This window comes from Sinohyriopsis cumingii, chromosome 5, assembly GCF_028554795.1.
Source record: "Sinohyriopsis cumingii isolate HCF-2022 chromosome 5, ASM2855479v2, whole genome shotgun sequence".
In the NCBI taxonomy this organism is placed as follows: Eukaryota; Metazoa; Mollusca; class Bivalvia; order Unionida; family Unionidae; genus Sinohyriopsis; species Sinohyriopsis cumingii.
Genome location: NC_142965.1, coordinates 69,245,319 through 69,263,156, shown reverse-complemented (window position 1 = coordinate 69,263,156; position 17,838 = coordinate 69,245,319). Strand labels below are relative to the sequence as shown.

General features: G+C 35.4%; 1 protein-coding gene across 1 annotated transcript; it reads left to right on the top strand.

Moving 5' to 3' along the window:
* Positions 1 to 14,934: 14,934 nt before the first annotated feature.
* On the top strand, positions 14,935 to 17,352 carry LOC149799384 (uncharacterized). The gene is made up of 3 exons (XM_089957067.1): positions 14,935 to 15,061; positions 15,772 to 15,906; positions 16,498 to 17,352. Exons 1-3 carry the CDS (start codon positions 15,001 to 15,003, stop codon positions 16,680 to 16,682), a joined length of 381 nt encoding a protein of 126 aa, XP_089813193.1. The 5' UTR covers positions 14,935 to 15,000; the 3' UTR covers positions 16,683 to 17,352.
* The last annotated feature ends 486 nt before the right edge of the window (positions 17,353 to 17,838 follow it).

Below are 17,838 nucleotides of genomic sequence, written 5' to 3'. Positions count from 1 at the left end.
TTCATGCTTAAGTAAAATTTGCCATAGTTACTATCCATTTGAAAGGTCTAAACCTTAATAGATGTTTGAAATGAGTGAGTATAAAAGGCAAGGAGTTTATATACAAAAACTTGAAAAGGGCTCAAGAACATACTTATGTATGAATTAATTTAATGATCTACTGTTATGAGATTCAGAGTGGAATCGTTGATCAAAATAAATATAATTGCTTGTAATAGCAAAGATCACTTGCATAAGCTAACATAATTGGTAGCAAAAGTGCTTGAAGAAAAGGCAAACTACTTCAAGAAAGGACAGATCTGGTGGTGTCAGAAAAATATTAATCGAACATTGTGTTTTTGGTCTTCTTTGCAATGTAAACCAATTTATTGTCATTAGCACACACTTCACGAATTGCTTTGCAAACTTCCAGTAACACGAAATTTGATTTTTTTACTTGTCACGTTTGCTATTTCCGTGACGTTTACAAAGATTCGTGACAGTTTTGTTTGTATCTGGAGTGTTATCAGGGTGGTCATGATTTGTTACAATGTTGTAGTTTTTGGCTCTTTTGTTTCCTGATTCGAGGGTATGTTTTTTGGTGTAATGTTTTCCCTTCTGATACTGCGTGGAGAGTTTTGGTGCTCATTGATTGTTTCAGAGGTAGATTTTGGTGTGTTGGGGTTGTTTTTATAAATAATGTTTTTTGCAGAATGGTAGGTGAGGTGTTTTTCGTTCATTAAGTCCACTATTTGTTTCTCTTTTATTGCAAATCTGCATTCTGCCGATCTAGGATAATGGTTTTCTTTACAGTTAGCACATTTGTGTTTAATTGTGTGGCATTCTCCTTCGTGTGGACCTCCGCATTACTTACATCTTGGATTGAATCTACATCTAAGGGCATAGTGTCCCCAGTGTAGGCATTTGGTGCAAAATCTTGGCCTATTTATGTAGTTTTCCAGCTTATGGCACACTCCTGACTGTCCTAGTTTTATTATTGAGGGTATTGGCACATAAAGACAAAAAGGGCCTTAAATAAATACAAACGCACCAAACATTCTATCTACTTCCAGCAATATAAACATAAAGAAAAAGCACTAAAACAAACTATAAAAACAGCTAAAATTAATCAATGGCAAACCTTTTGCTCTAAACTGAGTCTAAAATCAAACTCAAAACAAATATGGGACAAGATAAAAGTCATAAAAGGGAAAGCAACTACCTCAGCCCCAAAAATTAAAAATGCCATAACAAATAAAGATAAGGGAGACGTCCTAGCGAAGCATTTTTCGATCATAAGTAGCAACAATAATCACACCAAAATCTTTCAAGAACACAAAAAACTAATGGAGGGAACCCATCCTCAAATGTTTCAAGACCAAGGAACAAAATAATCTCACCTAAATAGCGACATCACAGTACATGAATGGAAGATCCAAAAACGAAACATCCCCTGGTAAGGATCAGTTAGGTTACATTATCTACAAAAAACTACCTATCAATATAACAATAGCCATAATCAAACTCTTTAATAGGATATGGGATAAAGGCCAACTACCCACCAAATGGAAACAGGCCATAGTAATACCAATCCCCAAGCTAGGTAAAGATCCCAACAACATAAATTCGTACCGACCCATCTCCCTTACAAACAATATTTGCAAAATAATGGAGACAATAATCGCAAATAGGTTAAAACACCACCTAGAAACCAATAACCTACTCTCCATAAATCAATGTGGCTTTCGGAACAAACGGTCCACAACTGACCAACTTCTTAGATTGGAAACAGGCATCAAACTCGCTTTTAACGCACATAGGAAAACCGATCGCAACGTCATAGCGGTTTTTTTAGACCTAGAAAAAGCGTTCGATCTAGTATGGACCAATGGACTAATGGCCAAATTAAACCAATTTGGAATAACTGGACGCTTGTTCAGCTGGTTTGGCCATTTCCTTACAGGCCGGAAAATTACCACAAGAATAGGCAACACCCATTCGGAAGAATTTTCACTTGAAAATGGAACACCGCAAGGCAGTGTAATAAGTCCGTTACTATTTAACCTAATGGTAAACGACCTTGACCTCAATGTAGCCTCCACAAAAACAATCTTGTCACAATATGCAGATGATAGTGGCATATGGAGGAATGGAAATCCTGCCAATAACACAGTAGTTAAAGAAATCAAGCAGAGCCTAGACAACATAGGGAGATGGGCGGACAAATGGGGTTTCAAAATATCTCATGAAGAAACTGTGGCAATCATATTCACCCCCAAACAAAATAACAACCTAGTCTATCCAAACTTCTATATACAAAATCAATTCATCAAATACGTAACAGTAGTAAAATTCATAGGAATGTTCTTTGACAACCACCTCACATGGAAACAGCACATTGAACAACTCGCCGAGAATTGTAACAATGATCTCAGTTTACACAGGAACATCACAGGGACTGACTGGGGATCCAAGCAGGAAACCCTCCTCACAATATATAAAAGCCTAATTAGATCAAAACTGGATTACGGTTGCCAAGCATATAACTCGGCTAAGCAGACTGTACTATAAAAACTTGACACTATCCAGAGAAAAGCTTTACTATTATGCACAGGAACACTCCCCTCAACATCATTAGAAGAACTACAAACACTAACAGGAGAACTACCCTTAAAATTACGTAGGTAAGAACTGCTCCTCCGATACTCCATTCGATTAGATACCCACCCAGACAACCATCCCACCACAATAGCTATAAATAAGTGTAAAGTTGTCTTTAAACCCAAAATCATACCTATCACACCAAGTGGCAAAGTAATCCTTGAACTAAGAGAAAAGATACCTCTACTGAAAAAAAACAGGTAACAAACAATACAGACCAGAAAAAATCACCATGGTTACAAAGACCACCAAGGATTAACATTGAATCTAGCAAATGAGGCAATAAAGAAGGACAAGAAAACTTACTAAAACCTGTACTGGTAAACGAAATCAACCAAAAATACCCGGACTATGTTAAAATATATACCGATGGATCAAAAACAAACAACCCACCAAGAACAGCAGCAGCAATAGTCATCCTGAATTCAATATACAAACGGGATCCAGATTGCCTGACTATTGCTCCATTTACACCACTGAATTCTGGGCTATACTTGAATCACTACAAGGGATCAAAGACAGCCCAATACCGAAAGCAGTCATTATAAGCGATTCCCTAAGCGTTATCAAATCGATCCAAAATCGCAATACACACTCTAGGGAACAATTACTCGACAGAGCATGCCAATTAATCGACGATATCACCACAGCACATCAATTAGTCGAGCTCATGTGGATACCGACGCACATTGGAATATCTGGCAACGAAACAGCAGACAAAGTTGCAAAAACCAAACTAGGAGATCAAAACTCTATCACGCTTAACTATAGCTCTACAGAAGCAATAAGCTTCGCACAAACATATATAGACCAAACATGGCAAGATTTTTAGAACTCCTCCACAAAAAGTAAAAAGGACCATGAAACCCAAAGAAACGTAGATAGGAACATACATCTATCTAAGAGTACCTATTTAGAACAGAAAACCATAAACAGGATAATAACTGGAAAAACTAAACTAGCAAGCAGTTTTGGAAGGTTTATAGGACCCAAACCAGCAACCATTAACTGTTTTAACTGCCACACCACCGAAGATCTACACCACGTATTCAATATATGCCCAAAATATCAACCCGCTCGGAAAATATTTATCAAAAATCAAAAAGAGATTGGATCACCACAAACATACCCAGAGTTACTTATGGACTCTAATAAAAATAAACAATCAGCATATAAAAATATAAATGAATTCATAGACTCAGCAGGACTCAGGAACAAAATATAATTACTATCCCCACAAAACCAAAAGACCCAGTAACTAGATAAATAAATATAGAAGCCACCACATAAAAACCCATAACATATCATTCAATGTTATAAAAGTATTAATAAATAATTCACTTACGAAGCACCTATAAAAAAGTAAGGAAACCGCAAAATCGGATGTCCTAGATGTCCTTAACGAACCGAGTAATCAGCTAGGATTCCGGTCCTAGATGTCCTTGATGAACCGTGTAATCGGCTAGGACTCCGGTCTCTTGCTAAATAAAGTATAAATAACATTCAATCTCTGAAAACATCAATTAATAAATAACTTAAAGAGGTAATATCTAAAAACTTATAAATAACATAACGTAGGAAACACACCCTAAACACCTCGACTAGTAATCCCATAATAACCTTGAAAATCTCTCTTCATACATGATATCTACTAAGAACCTCTATAAACAGCATAGAACATCCCCCCTCCTTTTAGAACATTTTGAAGAAGAAAAAAGTATTCAAAAAATCGAGGAAAAAAAAAGAAAAAAAAAATCGCAAGAAACACCAGGCAAATGCAACAAGAAACCAGCGATGTAAAGCAAGTAGGACCGTTCCCGAGCTCTCCTTCCCACTAATGACAGCCAACCATTCAACTGTAGGGACCTTTATGGACCCACACATTGAGGCCAAACTATCAGGGTTCCTTGAATCCATAAAAGCCTGGGGGAGGTGGCACCATCCCCTTCCCCAGGAACAACTAGCAGGCTGCGGTGCAGTCAGAAAAAAGTGGCACATGCACAATTGTGCGCACGCCACTATAATTAAACTCAACAACAACAACAAGATTTGTGACAGGGCTCAAAATGCAGCTCCATTTTGCAATCTCGAGAAATATTGATGCCATTGTTGCAAAATAATTATTTTCCGTTGCAAAATAAATAGCCCATTTCCTTGGACTTGGAAAAACTTATTGCATATCACTGCCTGTAATCAAGAAATGATTACCCAATCAACGTAGTATCAGAAGTAAAGGGAAAGGGCTGGAACTTGAATTAAATGGCCTGAACACCAGAAAGATATCTTTTTGATATATCAGTCTCAATATTACACACAACACAGAAGTAATTCAAACAAAATCGAAAATATATGGCATAGAAAATGAAAATTATTTACTCCACTTTGCCTTAGAATGCATCTTTATTTCACGTTCATCTAATGGTATGACAGTATTCTTCCTCAAATTAATTGAAAGTCCTCTAACAACCAGTGTGATCAAATCAAAGATATCTACCAATCAGATAATCCAAAGATACCAGCTAAAATGTATGATAGCTAAATTCCCCAGAAAAAAAATGTTAATATTAGTAACAGGAAAGGTTGAATTCATTGCAGTGTGTAGATGCCTTCAGCAAAACCAAGTAGATAAAATCATGCTCCATAACAAAGTACCAAGTTGGATAGAATAGAAAGCCGAGATGATCATAAATGTCATTCGATATTAAACAACAGTCTGTTAAATGATCATGAATATATCATTACGGTTAAACATTATATCCTTGAGGCAGATGATCAATATAAATTTGATGAATATGAAATTTTTATAAACCATATATTTCTCTGTTGATAATAAATTATTCTGGGAAACTTAAAATGATGATACTTGGGAAAAACCTATATGTTATTTATCTTTTAAAGGAAACGTCAATTTTCAAGGAAATTATGGAGGAAATACTTAAGAAAAAGATAAGAGAGTGATGATGATAAATATGGTGAAATCACTATTCTAGACACAAAATTAGATGAAATTCATGAAGGAACAGTATCAAATGTATTATATTGAGAAGAAAAGCTATTTGAAAAGTACATGAAAAAAATCTGCAAATTTGTTTGCAACTTGGAAAAAGATGCATTACAGATAATGTCACCTAAAATACATTTTAACATTAGGTATAATTGATCAAAGCATCAGCATCAGTCTGAGAGCAACTGTCTTTCTTTAAAAATCTGTATTCATCTAGAAATCATGGGATGGGTGATAATCTCTTTGATTCAGATTTAAGTAATACACCGCTCCCTCGACAACTCGCATCCTGATAACTCGCAAACCTGCTTATAACGCAGTGTCCGGCGTGGATCCCGTTTTTTTTAAAAGAAAATATTTTTTAAAAATGAAGAACCCATTGTGAGCAAGTTATCGAGGGAGCGGTGTATACAGAAGGCGAACTAACTTGAAGGTCCACATTTGCTACCATATTGTCTCTCAGCATTGAAAGATATGGAAAATGGAAAATTACCTGGTTCAGATGGATTTACTATAGATTTCTGTAATTGATTTGTATCAGATTTTTGGCCTTTTGTAGTTAGAACTCTCATGAATGCATGTGAAAATGAATGTTTTTCAGCTACACAAAATAAGGAATTGTTGCATGTATTCCAAGTGAAGGAAATCAATTCTTTTTTAAAACAGAAATGAAGACCAATATCACTTTTGAATGTTGATCTCAAAAGTGCCTCATCAGCCTAAGAAACAGAATTTAAAATCTGTTGCCTAAAATAATAAGGCAAACTATTTTACTTATAATAAAAATTACATATATTTAGGATTGTTAGTGTGTTATATATAGTTTGATAGAAAAATAGAAAAGGAAGACATTTCAGCAATGTTTATCCCACATAACTTTGAAAAAGATTTTGATTCTGTAGAATGGCCATTATGTGCAGAAATATTTTGGACTCGAATAATCTATCCTTAAATAGTTAAAAACCTTGTATCATGCCATATTATGTTGTGTATTAAATCATTTTCAGTGTTCACAATCTCCCTCGCTGTGCAGGGTTTCAGACAGGGTGACTCCATCTCACCATGCTTATTTATTACAGTTTATGAATTGTTTACATGCTGCCATAAAAAAATAGTCCATAAATAAATTTAAGAGATTTTAATAAATCTGAATGCTCACTAATTCTGTATGCAGATGAGGTATCTTTGTGCTGATCTAGATGTAGGTTTCTGAGGCAGATTGAGACTGAGAGCAAAATTTGAAACAATACATAAGGGAAATATTTGCTGGGAAAAATTTTGTGGTTAAGGATTAAGGACATCAACCAAAACAGTATTATATGGAATCATAAAGGCTTGTTTAAGTTCTTGATTTACACTTAATTTAAGTTCACAAACTATCATGTATAAAATTTCAAGGCAAATTAGAAGGATATTTGGAGTTGTTGGCAAATTGGTCATTTATAAATTTTTATCTAGTAGGTAATGTTACAGTGATAAAATCTTTATTTTTCCACTTTTGTTGCTACACAGTATTACCTAACACTATAAAGGATCTGATTCAGGATATTTTTTGAATATCCTTTAGAAAGGTGATTAAGTAAAGCTATACATTCCAACAAAATTATTGTCAAGATGGTGGGTTAAAAATAAATGCCTTTTGTTTGATCTTTCTCTCCAGTGCTAAAGCTCTAATGGATTATAATATCAAAATATCTGTATTGAAGTACTGAAACCTTTCTATAAGATGTCCACAGAGAAATAGAGAAATAATTGTTGGGGTCCAGACTAAATGAAATATTGAACTAATTCAGACTTACCAATATTTTGATTGTAAAGTGTTAAATGTACTACCTATTAGACTAGCAAATGATATAGGTCCTGAGTTCTCACTTGAAAATCATTCAATAAGGAGCGGATTGTTCAAAATGAAAATTTGTGCAGCCCTTGTGCATTTTGTAATGAACAGTCTGAATCATTTATACACTTTTTGATTGTCCTGTTGGAACAATAATATTGCTTCATTTCAGAATATGCAAGAACGGTTATGTGCTACTAATATCCTCTCTGGTTTAGAATTCATCCAAAATATTATATTATGAATTTTTGTTTGTTACATATTATATACACACACAAAATCATTAATCCCAGTGAAAGATCTTGCTGTAAGCGTAAGCTTGCAATTCCTTTTTCTTCCTTTGAAACTTCTTAGGAATCTGGAGCTGTCAAAGCTTATAGACCATTGGCTATATTGACAAAAATATGTATATATATATATATATATATATATATATATATATATATATATATATATATATATATATCAGGATGATGCAAAAGTACTTGAAGGAATAAAGATGATGCAAAAGTGCTTGAAGGAATAAAGCATGGCTATTTTTCTGTGATCTTATGTTAAATTAATTTTTTGGACTGGCCAAATGTTCCTGCAAACTGAAGTGACCAGTAATCTAAAATGGTATTTGTCCTATTCTTATGTAATTGTCCTACATTTTGTCATACAAGAAGACAAAATATTGTGCATGACTAGATTGCAAATCATGTTGACATGAATATGAAAGCTTAGTAAGATTATCATATAATTAATGGAGAAAGAAGAAAAAAAAACACAAAATGTTTATTTATCAAACTATTATATCATAATATATATTAACTTCAGTATAATACGGCCACTGATTCTTGGCTAAGTCAGTGGTGATAACTGTTTAGCTGATCAAGTCATTACATTTCTAATCTAGAAGATGGGCACTGAGATATAATGCCACTACTGATGACTTGTCTGAATCATATAATGAAATCCTTATCCACTGACATCGTCAATGACGGCATCAAAACAAAGCCAAGCCTTCACAAAAGGAGACTGTGGTATCCAAAATACAGCTGCAAATAAAATTTGCAGAAAATTAGCGGATTGTTGGAAATGGAGCAAATTTATACAAAATTCTAGCTCACAGAAATCCCTAAATTACAAGATTATTTAAACATTACAAAATAAAATATAAATATGCGGTTATTGTTGACTCACAATAATTAGTATCGTCCTAACAGTGTAAATTATTTCATATAACCCTATGAAATCATACACATGAAAAATTGTATAGAATGCAATCGTCAATTCTATCAATGAACTAGTAACTGTACAATTGAAGAAATAAATTGCCTAACAACTCTAGCATCAACAGATTTCCATGAAATCAAATAAACGATACCTAATATAGATCCTAGTCCTATCAAACACATTTACATTAACAAAAATTCAAAAATAGAAAATTAAGTGAAAAATTAAAATTGCGTACCTTTAATGCTGTTCTATTTTCTTACAAGACAGCCACCTGGTCTTTTTAACGAAAAAAGCAATATTCGTTTTAGGATTTTGAACTAAAGAGTTTCAACCAAGGTCGACACTTTAAATCCTCATCAGCCTATAATCTCTAAACTACGTTGTCTATAAATTTCCCTTTGAAAATGATAGTTTGACATGGATTCCTATCAAGCGCGTAAGGTTGGAAGCTCAAATGATTGCTTTCTCAGGACAGCGTTGCAATTCCTTGGTCAAATCTCAATGAGTCATAGATGCTAGCCTTTCAAGTTTAACACTGAAGGAAGGTCGAAGTGACCCTTCACAAAGACTTTTCTTGTTTAAATATGATAAAATTGTAATGCTCAATGCATTCAAATTAAGGGTCAATACTATTCAGAATTCGACACCATATATATATAATTCGTTCCTTAAAATATAACAAGTAACTAATCCGTTGCCGTACTATATATTCCAAAGAACAATTTTCAAGTACAGGGTCGTCCTACTGCATTCCTACAACCCAACTGTGGCCACCTGAAACCTTTTGTGTGGCCATTACTCATACAAAATTAGTTCTATAATTATAATGTAAATCAGCATGCATGGCCTACGAACCTTATAATTTTGGTTCATGTATCCCGCTGATGCACGTTCCGTTTTACGTGAAACAATTCTGCAAAGCTGAGCGTTATTGCAAACACAATCCAACCGTTACTTCGATGATCACGATCTGATCAGCGAAACGAGAATATTATATCACTGTTTCTACATCAATCACCGCGGAGCAAGACTGCACTCTTGATACTGTCCTAGCATCGTTGCATGTTTATCGCAGTTGGTCTATTATCGATAGCGAAAAATTCACGGATTCCCCGCGAATAACTCACTTCTGTTTTCGTCAAACGGTGACGTCAAGTAGAATGTTGTTCTTCCCACTGACTCATACGTTTTTAAATTTATCAGCGAAGAGATCCAACATAGGATTTCCTTGGTGACGGGGGTATGTGTGTGTGTCTAAATTCAGCATATATGTTCATGATCCATCACTCAACACTGTAATCTTGATAGAGTCTCCAACATACGTGGTTGACATCCCGCAGTCGTCACTGAGAACAGTTAATAACATTCCGGAGGATCAACGAAATATGCGCGCAGGTACCATCTACAATATCGCGAGAGCCATTATCAGTTTCACTGCCATGCCACTGGTTAATCTAAACTGTGACGCTAATGTTGGCAGCTTTAGCATCAGCCACGACAACATGAGCTATATATTGTTTGGGTTTGCCTATACGAATGACTCTGCAGAGCTGATATTCATTAATCCAACGCTCTTGTAACTTCCATGCAACAATCCGCGGTTGCTAAACCTTAGTTTTACCTTGAAGATCATGACGGGAGAATCATGGGCCCGCGTGAAGAGACCATGACAATACAACTGTACAGTCCTGATAGATCTGATCTGTAATAATACGTAGGCCTGTATTATTCGTGCGTGTTGTTGACAGAGAATACCCGTTTTGGTGGCATATTACAGAATTGGACATTTTGATGTACTATAAGGATTGGTTTCAGATGCATCAAAGGTGCCCATGGCCTTTCATTCGTACGCTGCGCCTATTGCTAATTAAGTTGCAATGCCAATCGTTGATAGCATTGAAAACTTTGCTGAGGACCAGTTGAAAAATCTAGGATAGGAAGCGGTTAAATCAATTGGACATCGGTTACAACAATTAGTGACTCGATAGCAAAAGACTGAAGCAATGGCGATTACACTACCATCAGTGACAGCAATGCTAGCTTCGGTCAGTAAAATAATCACTGAAGCAACTCAGCAATGTTTGTCTGATTCATCGATTGATTGCATATCTGGCAATGGGAACCTACCAAAAAAGTATTAGACTAAACCATAATGTATAAACAACGTCTAAATTTAAAGTGCATCTGATCCCACGTTTGACATGGACTCGCGTGTGATGCTTGATCGAAGCAAGCCAAAAAATCAGCATTACTGGTACAAGGATAGTGATCCAAACAAGGAAGGTTCAGTTGAATCTTACGTTCATGTTCATTTTCTTTCCTGCGAGGCATTTACGGAAATAAAAAGAAAGCTTTTTAAGCTAACAATGCTGCATACGGCACCAATGACAAAGTCGAAATTGTTTTTCATTATCTCATCGCGGAAAGGAAATTGCAGAAATTCTGGACAACGTCTACCTTGTGACAAGTTATTGAACTCGCCTGTTACATTAATGATTATATAAGTTAGCTGGCCTGTCCTTCATGTTCATCAAGGACACAAGCGACCGTGCTGATCTTGTAAAGTATATTACTGACAAAGTCAGTAACAAAGCAGGATATCCAGCAACGTTCGCCATAGCTCATCTCAATCCAAATTATCATTGCATATTTGCGAACATCGAGCCCAGTCACTCATATTCGTTTTTTGTATACACTTTCAATGTTTTTTTTTTTTTTTTTTTTTTTTTTTTTTACGGGGCTAAACACAGTCACGTTAAACAGAAATGACAACATCATTGATGCAATCCACCGTGATGGTGTCGCCATTCCCACTGAGGATAAAGTTGCATTATCCACTATTTGGATGCCATCAATATGTCCATCACTGGCCACAGACGCACGTTCAGCATCACTTACGGCGAAGGCTTGAACATAATTTCATTTCTCACGATGACCACAGACTCGCACCAAAACAACTCTCGAGGAGAGTTCCCATGGCAATTAAGTACTCAACTAGGTATAAACCCCCCACGCCACGCGTTTATAGCATTTCAAATGGCAGACAATCTGAATACCCAAGTAGAAGGTCGAATAATATTTTTCCCACTAATTGTTACTGATGTCTCGCTAATGTTAAAGGGTCACCAAGATCCCACCGAAATAATTTTGCTAGACTTTGACAACATGCACTGTTAAAATACTTAGACCGAGACACAGGCTTGCAGTTTTACCAGTAAGACTTTCTTACGTGGTACCCAATTTATTAATTGAACATCGAACATCTAGACTTGGTTACAAAATATGTGGTGGACATATACATGAAAGCGCGAATTGACCCCGGCGGCGCAAGTTCTGTATGTATTACTATAATCCTAAATGACAGGACTCTGTTGTTGCAGAGCTTGAGTGCCCGAATAACGGTTATTGACGCGCCTCAAGAATATTTTTTAAGTGAGTGATTTAAGATGTTACATTTTAAATACTAATGCCCTAATATGATGCCACAGTGCGAGAAATCACTATAACCTGACACAACGCAAACATCGAAGCCATATTAATCATAGTGTTAAAGCTGCGTTAAAAATAAAAAAGCAACTAAAACACAAAACATTCAAACTCTAAAAAGTGTCCATATCTTTCAAAAGTGAACCAACACTGTCATATAGCCAAGCAAACATCCTTCGTGGAAGCAAAATGCACGCACTTCACCGTTTGTCTTACAAGAAAGTGTTTATCTGGCATAACTGGAAGGTGCACTTTTGAACAATAAACGTCGCTTTGTTGTGAAAGCCACTTGTACGTTTACATTGTTACATAGTATGCTTGAGCAGCTTAAAGGTTTAAGCTTAATTGGTTCGTGAAATGCTCTTGGACTGGATGATGCATACCTCAATAAATCTTCTACGACATAAATGACAAAATAATACTCCACAGCTCTTCCACATTGTGCATACATATGGAAACTTGAGCAGTGGTGATAAGCTAAGTCTGTGTGTGTGTGTGTGTGTGTGTGTGTGTGTGTGTGTGTGTGATTTAGATTTTTAACATAGCTTTAATACTTTTTCAGTCATATTGCTATGATGTCTGAATTATGGCGGTTTGTAGTGATGTTTTGCAAAGGGGCATCATGCCGCAGACATTGTAGCACGATGTCCCACTCAGTCACGTTATCCTGACACCAGGCCGACCAGCACTAACACTAACTTCTTTATGTTTGGTGCCTAGCGAGGCAGCTGCTAGTAACATTTTTATAAGTCTTTGTATGACTCGACCGCAGTTGGAACCCGCGGTCTCCCGTATCCGAGGAGAACGCTCTAACCACTTAGGCCACCAGAGCGGTTAAAAGCCAAGTCTGTAACTTTAGCTTCGTATAGCATGCCATTGAAAGAAAAGAATGATGCTGACATAAAGAAAAGACATATTTCTAAAATAGCAGCACTAGAATATACCGGTGTTCCTTGCGCTCAATATAACTATGGTAGACGTTTTGGATCAGAAGCTCTAAAACTGGCATAATTGCAAATCTTAACCCTAAGAGTGACGGACGGAAAAGAGTAACAAGTGGTAGGCCTGAGAAAAACAAAACAAACCAAGAATGCTGTCCTTATCTCTTTTTTATTCGTTATACGTGCTTAATATATACACATATCCAATACTTGCTGTAAAACGTGACGATTTGCAGTGAAGACTACGCAAGCCGTAATCAATTCACGTAACGCCATATTGTTGTTTTACATATACATTTTTTTTTGTCACGATATCACAGTACATTTTATTTTACTGGTTAATAATTTAATTGCATACTTGACTTGTATGTACGTCCCTGACAATAGAGGAGATTAGACATAAATTTAACAATACTTGTTTGTGAAGGCTAGCGTCCCAATAAACAGCCAGGTACAAGGTGCGCAAACCGTTGAGCTATAACATATAAACGAAGTCTCGAATCAGAAGATACTATCAATAAGAATATAAAATCGGAATGGGAATATTGACGTGTTTACCGAGGGAATTTAGCTGTAATTGTGAAATAAATAAGACCAATAGTGAGCTATATAAAGTATAATTAGTCTAAAACGGAACAATTTCAAACCTGCATCAGGCGACATTAAAAACCCCACTCACATGGCAGTCATAATATTAAAATTATGAATAGTCACATTGCTCACAACGTCGCTATTTCTATTCATTCTCTTTCAGGCCCTCTTGTAGAGACGGCTAGTAATACGGCAAGCTAACACAGAAAATGATATAGAACACGTGTAATACCGCAAGTTAACACAGAACATAGTATATTACACTGGTAATACAGCAAGTTAATACAGAACATGGTATAGAACAAGGTTAATACCGTAGCTTATTACAGAACATGGTATAGAATACGGGTAATACCTCAACTTAACACATAACATGATATAGAATACGGGTAATACAGCAAGCTAACACAAATATGCTATAGAACACGGGTAAAACAGCAAGCTAACACACAACAAGGTATAGAACGCGGATAATACAGCAAGCTAACTCAAAACATGATATAAAACGCGTGTAATACAGCAAGTTAAAACAAAACATGGTATAGACCACGTAATAAAAGTTACAAACCTTATTCATCAGTCAAAGTATCCAAATTTAACTTTGTTGAATGAAGCACTTGCGAGTTTGATTATGAACAAATCACTTGTCAGAAAGATTGTTTTGCCTAGTCCCGATATTTCACTGACTAAGTAATAGCGACGTACGCACATGTTTAAGTTATGGTCAGTATTTTGGGATAAAAGAACGTTTATGGTCATAATGTAATGGAACATTAGCAGCTACATTAATTTCATTATTTGTCTGAATCCAAATGTTACAGAATTAATCAAGGCCTTCTCCGCCCCACCCCCATTAGATTTATATTGTTCATTTATCATTATCGTCAGTGCGGCTTGGCAGGGTTCGGGATCAATAAATAGGAAATTATGCAAATAAAAAAGGGAATTAATTTGATAGCTTTCTTAAAATGGATTAATATCATAGATTAATATTCTTATTATGTCAATGAAACTTTGAATAAGAGAATGATGGTATTCGGTTTAGCTCTGTTATATCCACATTTCGTGCAATTTGGATAATAGCCAAACATTTTAAGACATGGACTGCGAAGTCCATTGTTGGTTGTTTTTGATCAATACAACACATATCTTCTATTGAATCAGAGAGCATACAACTAAATATGGTTATAGACAATGGCTATAGAAACACGGATACCGTGAATATCACGTGGCTGTTTCATATTTAACATCAATGCCTCAGCAAAGCGCTCATAGTCAGCATGGGTCCCATAGATAAGAAGCTGCTTGTTCTCCTGGGGATTGTAATCTGGTTAAATCAAGGTAGGTGCGAATGAAAGGTTTACTTAAAGAAATTTTGTAAGCACTATTTTTATTCAAATGTTTTTTAAACCATTAACATTTTTATAAATTTAATTACAACATATGTATATTAGAGAAATTCAAGCAGGTCTATTTGACCATGAAAATATTTTAATTCTCATTTCTTCTTTTACTACTTCTTCTTTTTCTTTCCCTCTCAATTCTAGTTCATGTTTCAAAGCTTTCCATCATTATGATCTCTTTATTTTCCAATTATACTATGTGATCTCAACGATCGCAAGTATGCACTGAGTTTTTAAAAGTACCCCCCAAAAAACTCGACATTTAAAAGTTTAAAATAATACTCAACATTGAAATGTATGTACAGTTCTAGATATTATACTCAACATTGAAATGTATATACAGTTCTAGATATTATACTCAACATTGAAATGTATATACAGTTCTAGATATTATACTCAACATTTAAATTTATATACAATTCTAAATATTCAAAAGTGTATGAATATACTCGACAGTTACAAGTACATAATACTACTGTATATACAAATGTTTATAACAATAGTCATTCAAAGTATATAATAACACAACATTTAAAAGTACAAATTAATATTCAACGTTCAAAAGTGAATAATGATACTCAATATTAATAAAGTATATGTTAATACGACATTTAGAAACAATAATATTGTTCGCCTAATTACTTGCAGCGAATGCCATCGATTGCTACAATTGTGGTGTTACTGACGACAACTGCAAAGATCCCTTTAAGACATCTGGAACAGTTTCCTGCTCCGGGTCTTGTTACAAGCTGAAGGTCAAAGATTCGAGTTCAAATGCAAACGGTTTGTAGGCATTCTTCAATCTATTACATTAACACATATAAACACACACACACACACACACACACACACACACACACACACGAGAGTTCACGTTTGGAAATCCATACACCGTTTATCTAGATTATCCACATGTACGAACTACTTCCGTGTCCACCAAAGGTTTATTTATTATAATGAAGATGTCTAAATGAATGAAACTAATTTGCTCTCACGATGTATAGATAATAGAGTAAAAGAAGTCAGAAAGTAACAATCGAATGTAATTCCATACAATTATAGTTACAATGGTTTTATGAATAACTAAATTAGGTATTTTTTTTTGTGAAGAAAATATAAATGGAAGTAGAAGAAAGAGGAAGATACAAAGAGGGAAAGTTATAATTATTATTCAGTTCTATTCCATCATATTACTGACTTAAAAGCACTGAGGTCTTTGTTTAACATTATGAGGTCATTACACTAATCAGTGACATAGTGCCAACAAACCGTCATCAAACGATACAACGCCACAATCAGACCGAAATCAATAAAGTTAGGGTCGGTCCATATCAAATAGATGAGAAGATATCAAATTTTACTTTTATTTTGCAGCTGCTATGAGAGGTTGTTATCCATCCCGTAGTGACAAAGATACATGTGCAGAAGATACATATAACGGGATCACTGGTACTGTGTGTGTCTGTAATGGAAATCTCTGCAATTACGCTATGCCGGTGGGAAGTTCAATCATGTTAATGGCTGCTTCCATTACTATCTACATTGCCCTTCACTACTGAAGAAATTACATATATGTGCTGCATTTTACCTGTCATATGATCGATCTTCAGAATTTTTATATCGAAATCCTTGAATCATTTTTATTTACAGAACTTGCTTATGTAGTTAAAGACCGATGTTTGAAACCGGTCGGTCGCTAGTATCAAGTAGGTTGCATATCCGGCATATGAATTATCATTTGCCCAGTAGGTTGGATTTCGGTATCTAATCGTATCCAGAAAGGTGTTATAATAAACACATGCAGATCAATACAGTACCAAGGTGTACTAACAATACCTCAATTACGCATCAAGCTTAGCCTGATACTTGCTACGTCAGGTAGTTTAACACGTCTTACAGCACAGCCAATCTCATACTCAAAGCACAAACATCGTAAGAGTTCGAAATTTCAGCAATAACACACTGCATTCATCAGCGACTAATGTTCATCACATGACCTATTATGTGATCGGGCACGTCACGCAGTATTCTGCTGACAATATTAAGCTTCATTCTGTGACATTGTTATTGAGTTGTTCATCACATTTTCATCTATATATTACATACCAAAACTAGCCTTAATTAAAATTGTAACTGGTACCAGCTAATATAGGAAGAAATTATATAAATACATTTTAAACTGCTGATTTTGTCAAGAAATATTATTCCATAAAGTCTACATTACGGCCACGCTTCTAGTTTGTGTTGATGTTCATGGTTAGTATATGCTCATGTATTTCTTCATTAACACTACATTGTCAGAATTGTGCAGTATCAATCCATACTGCACGGTGCGTGTGTTTAAAATAGTATCTGGCGTTAGGAACAATATTTGAGTGTAAATAATGTACGTTTATGTAGCAAAGGCATTAACTTTTGCTTTAACAGATTTGTCTGTGGATGAACTAAACAAGCTTTTTGGTCCATTTGAAAGTAGGGATATTAAAAGTTGACGATATGGATGAGGTCATTGAGTCACAAACAAAACTTTCATCCAAGCAAACGACTGAACGTGGCATCCGCAATGTCCACACTAAATGTGAGACAGGCAGTATTGAAAGTATCATTCCGTTAAGCTAAACAGTTATTTAGGAGAAACGTTCATAACTATTCGCATATCCAATGGTAAGACTGTAAGACTGTAAACATAGCACAGAAAGGCATATTACGGGCAAG

What these genes read in the sequence shown, in the direction of transcription:
- LOC149799384 (XM_089957067.1), top strand. Translation starts at nt 15,001, where the DNA reads ATGGGTCCCATAGATAAGAAGCTGCTTGTTCTCCTGGGGATTGTAATC. An exon ending in TGTAATCTGGTTAAATCAAG is followed by an intron (nt 15,062 to 15,771) that starts GTAGGTGCGAAT and finishes AATTACTTGCAG; the next exon opens with CGAATGCCATCGATTGCTAC. An exon ending in TTCGAGTTCAAATGCAAACG is followed by an intron (nt 15,907 to 16,497) that starts GTTTGTAGGCAT and finishes TTTATTTTGCAG; the next exon opens with CTGCTATGAGAGGTTGTTAT.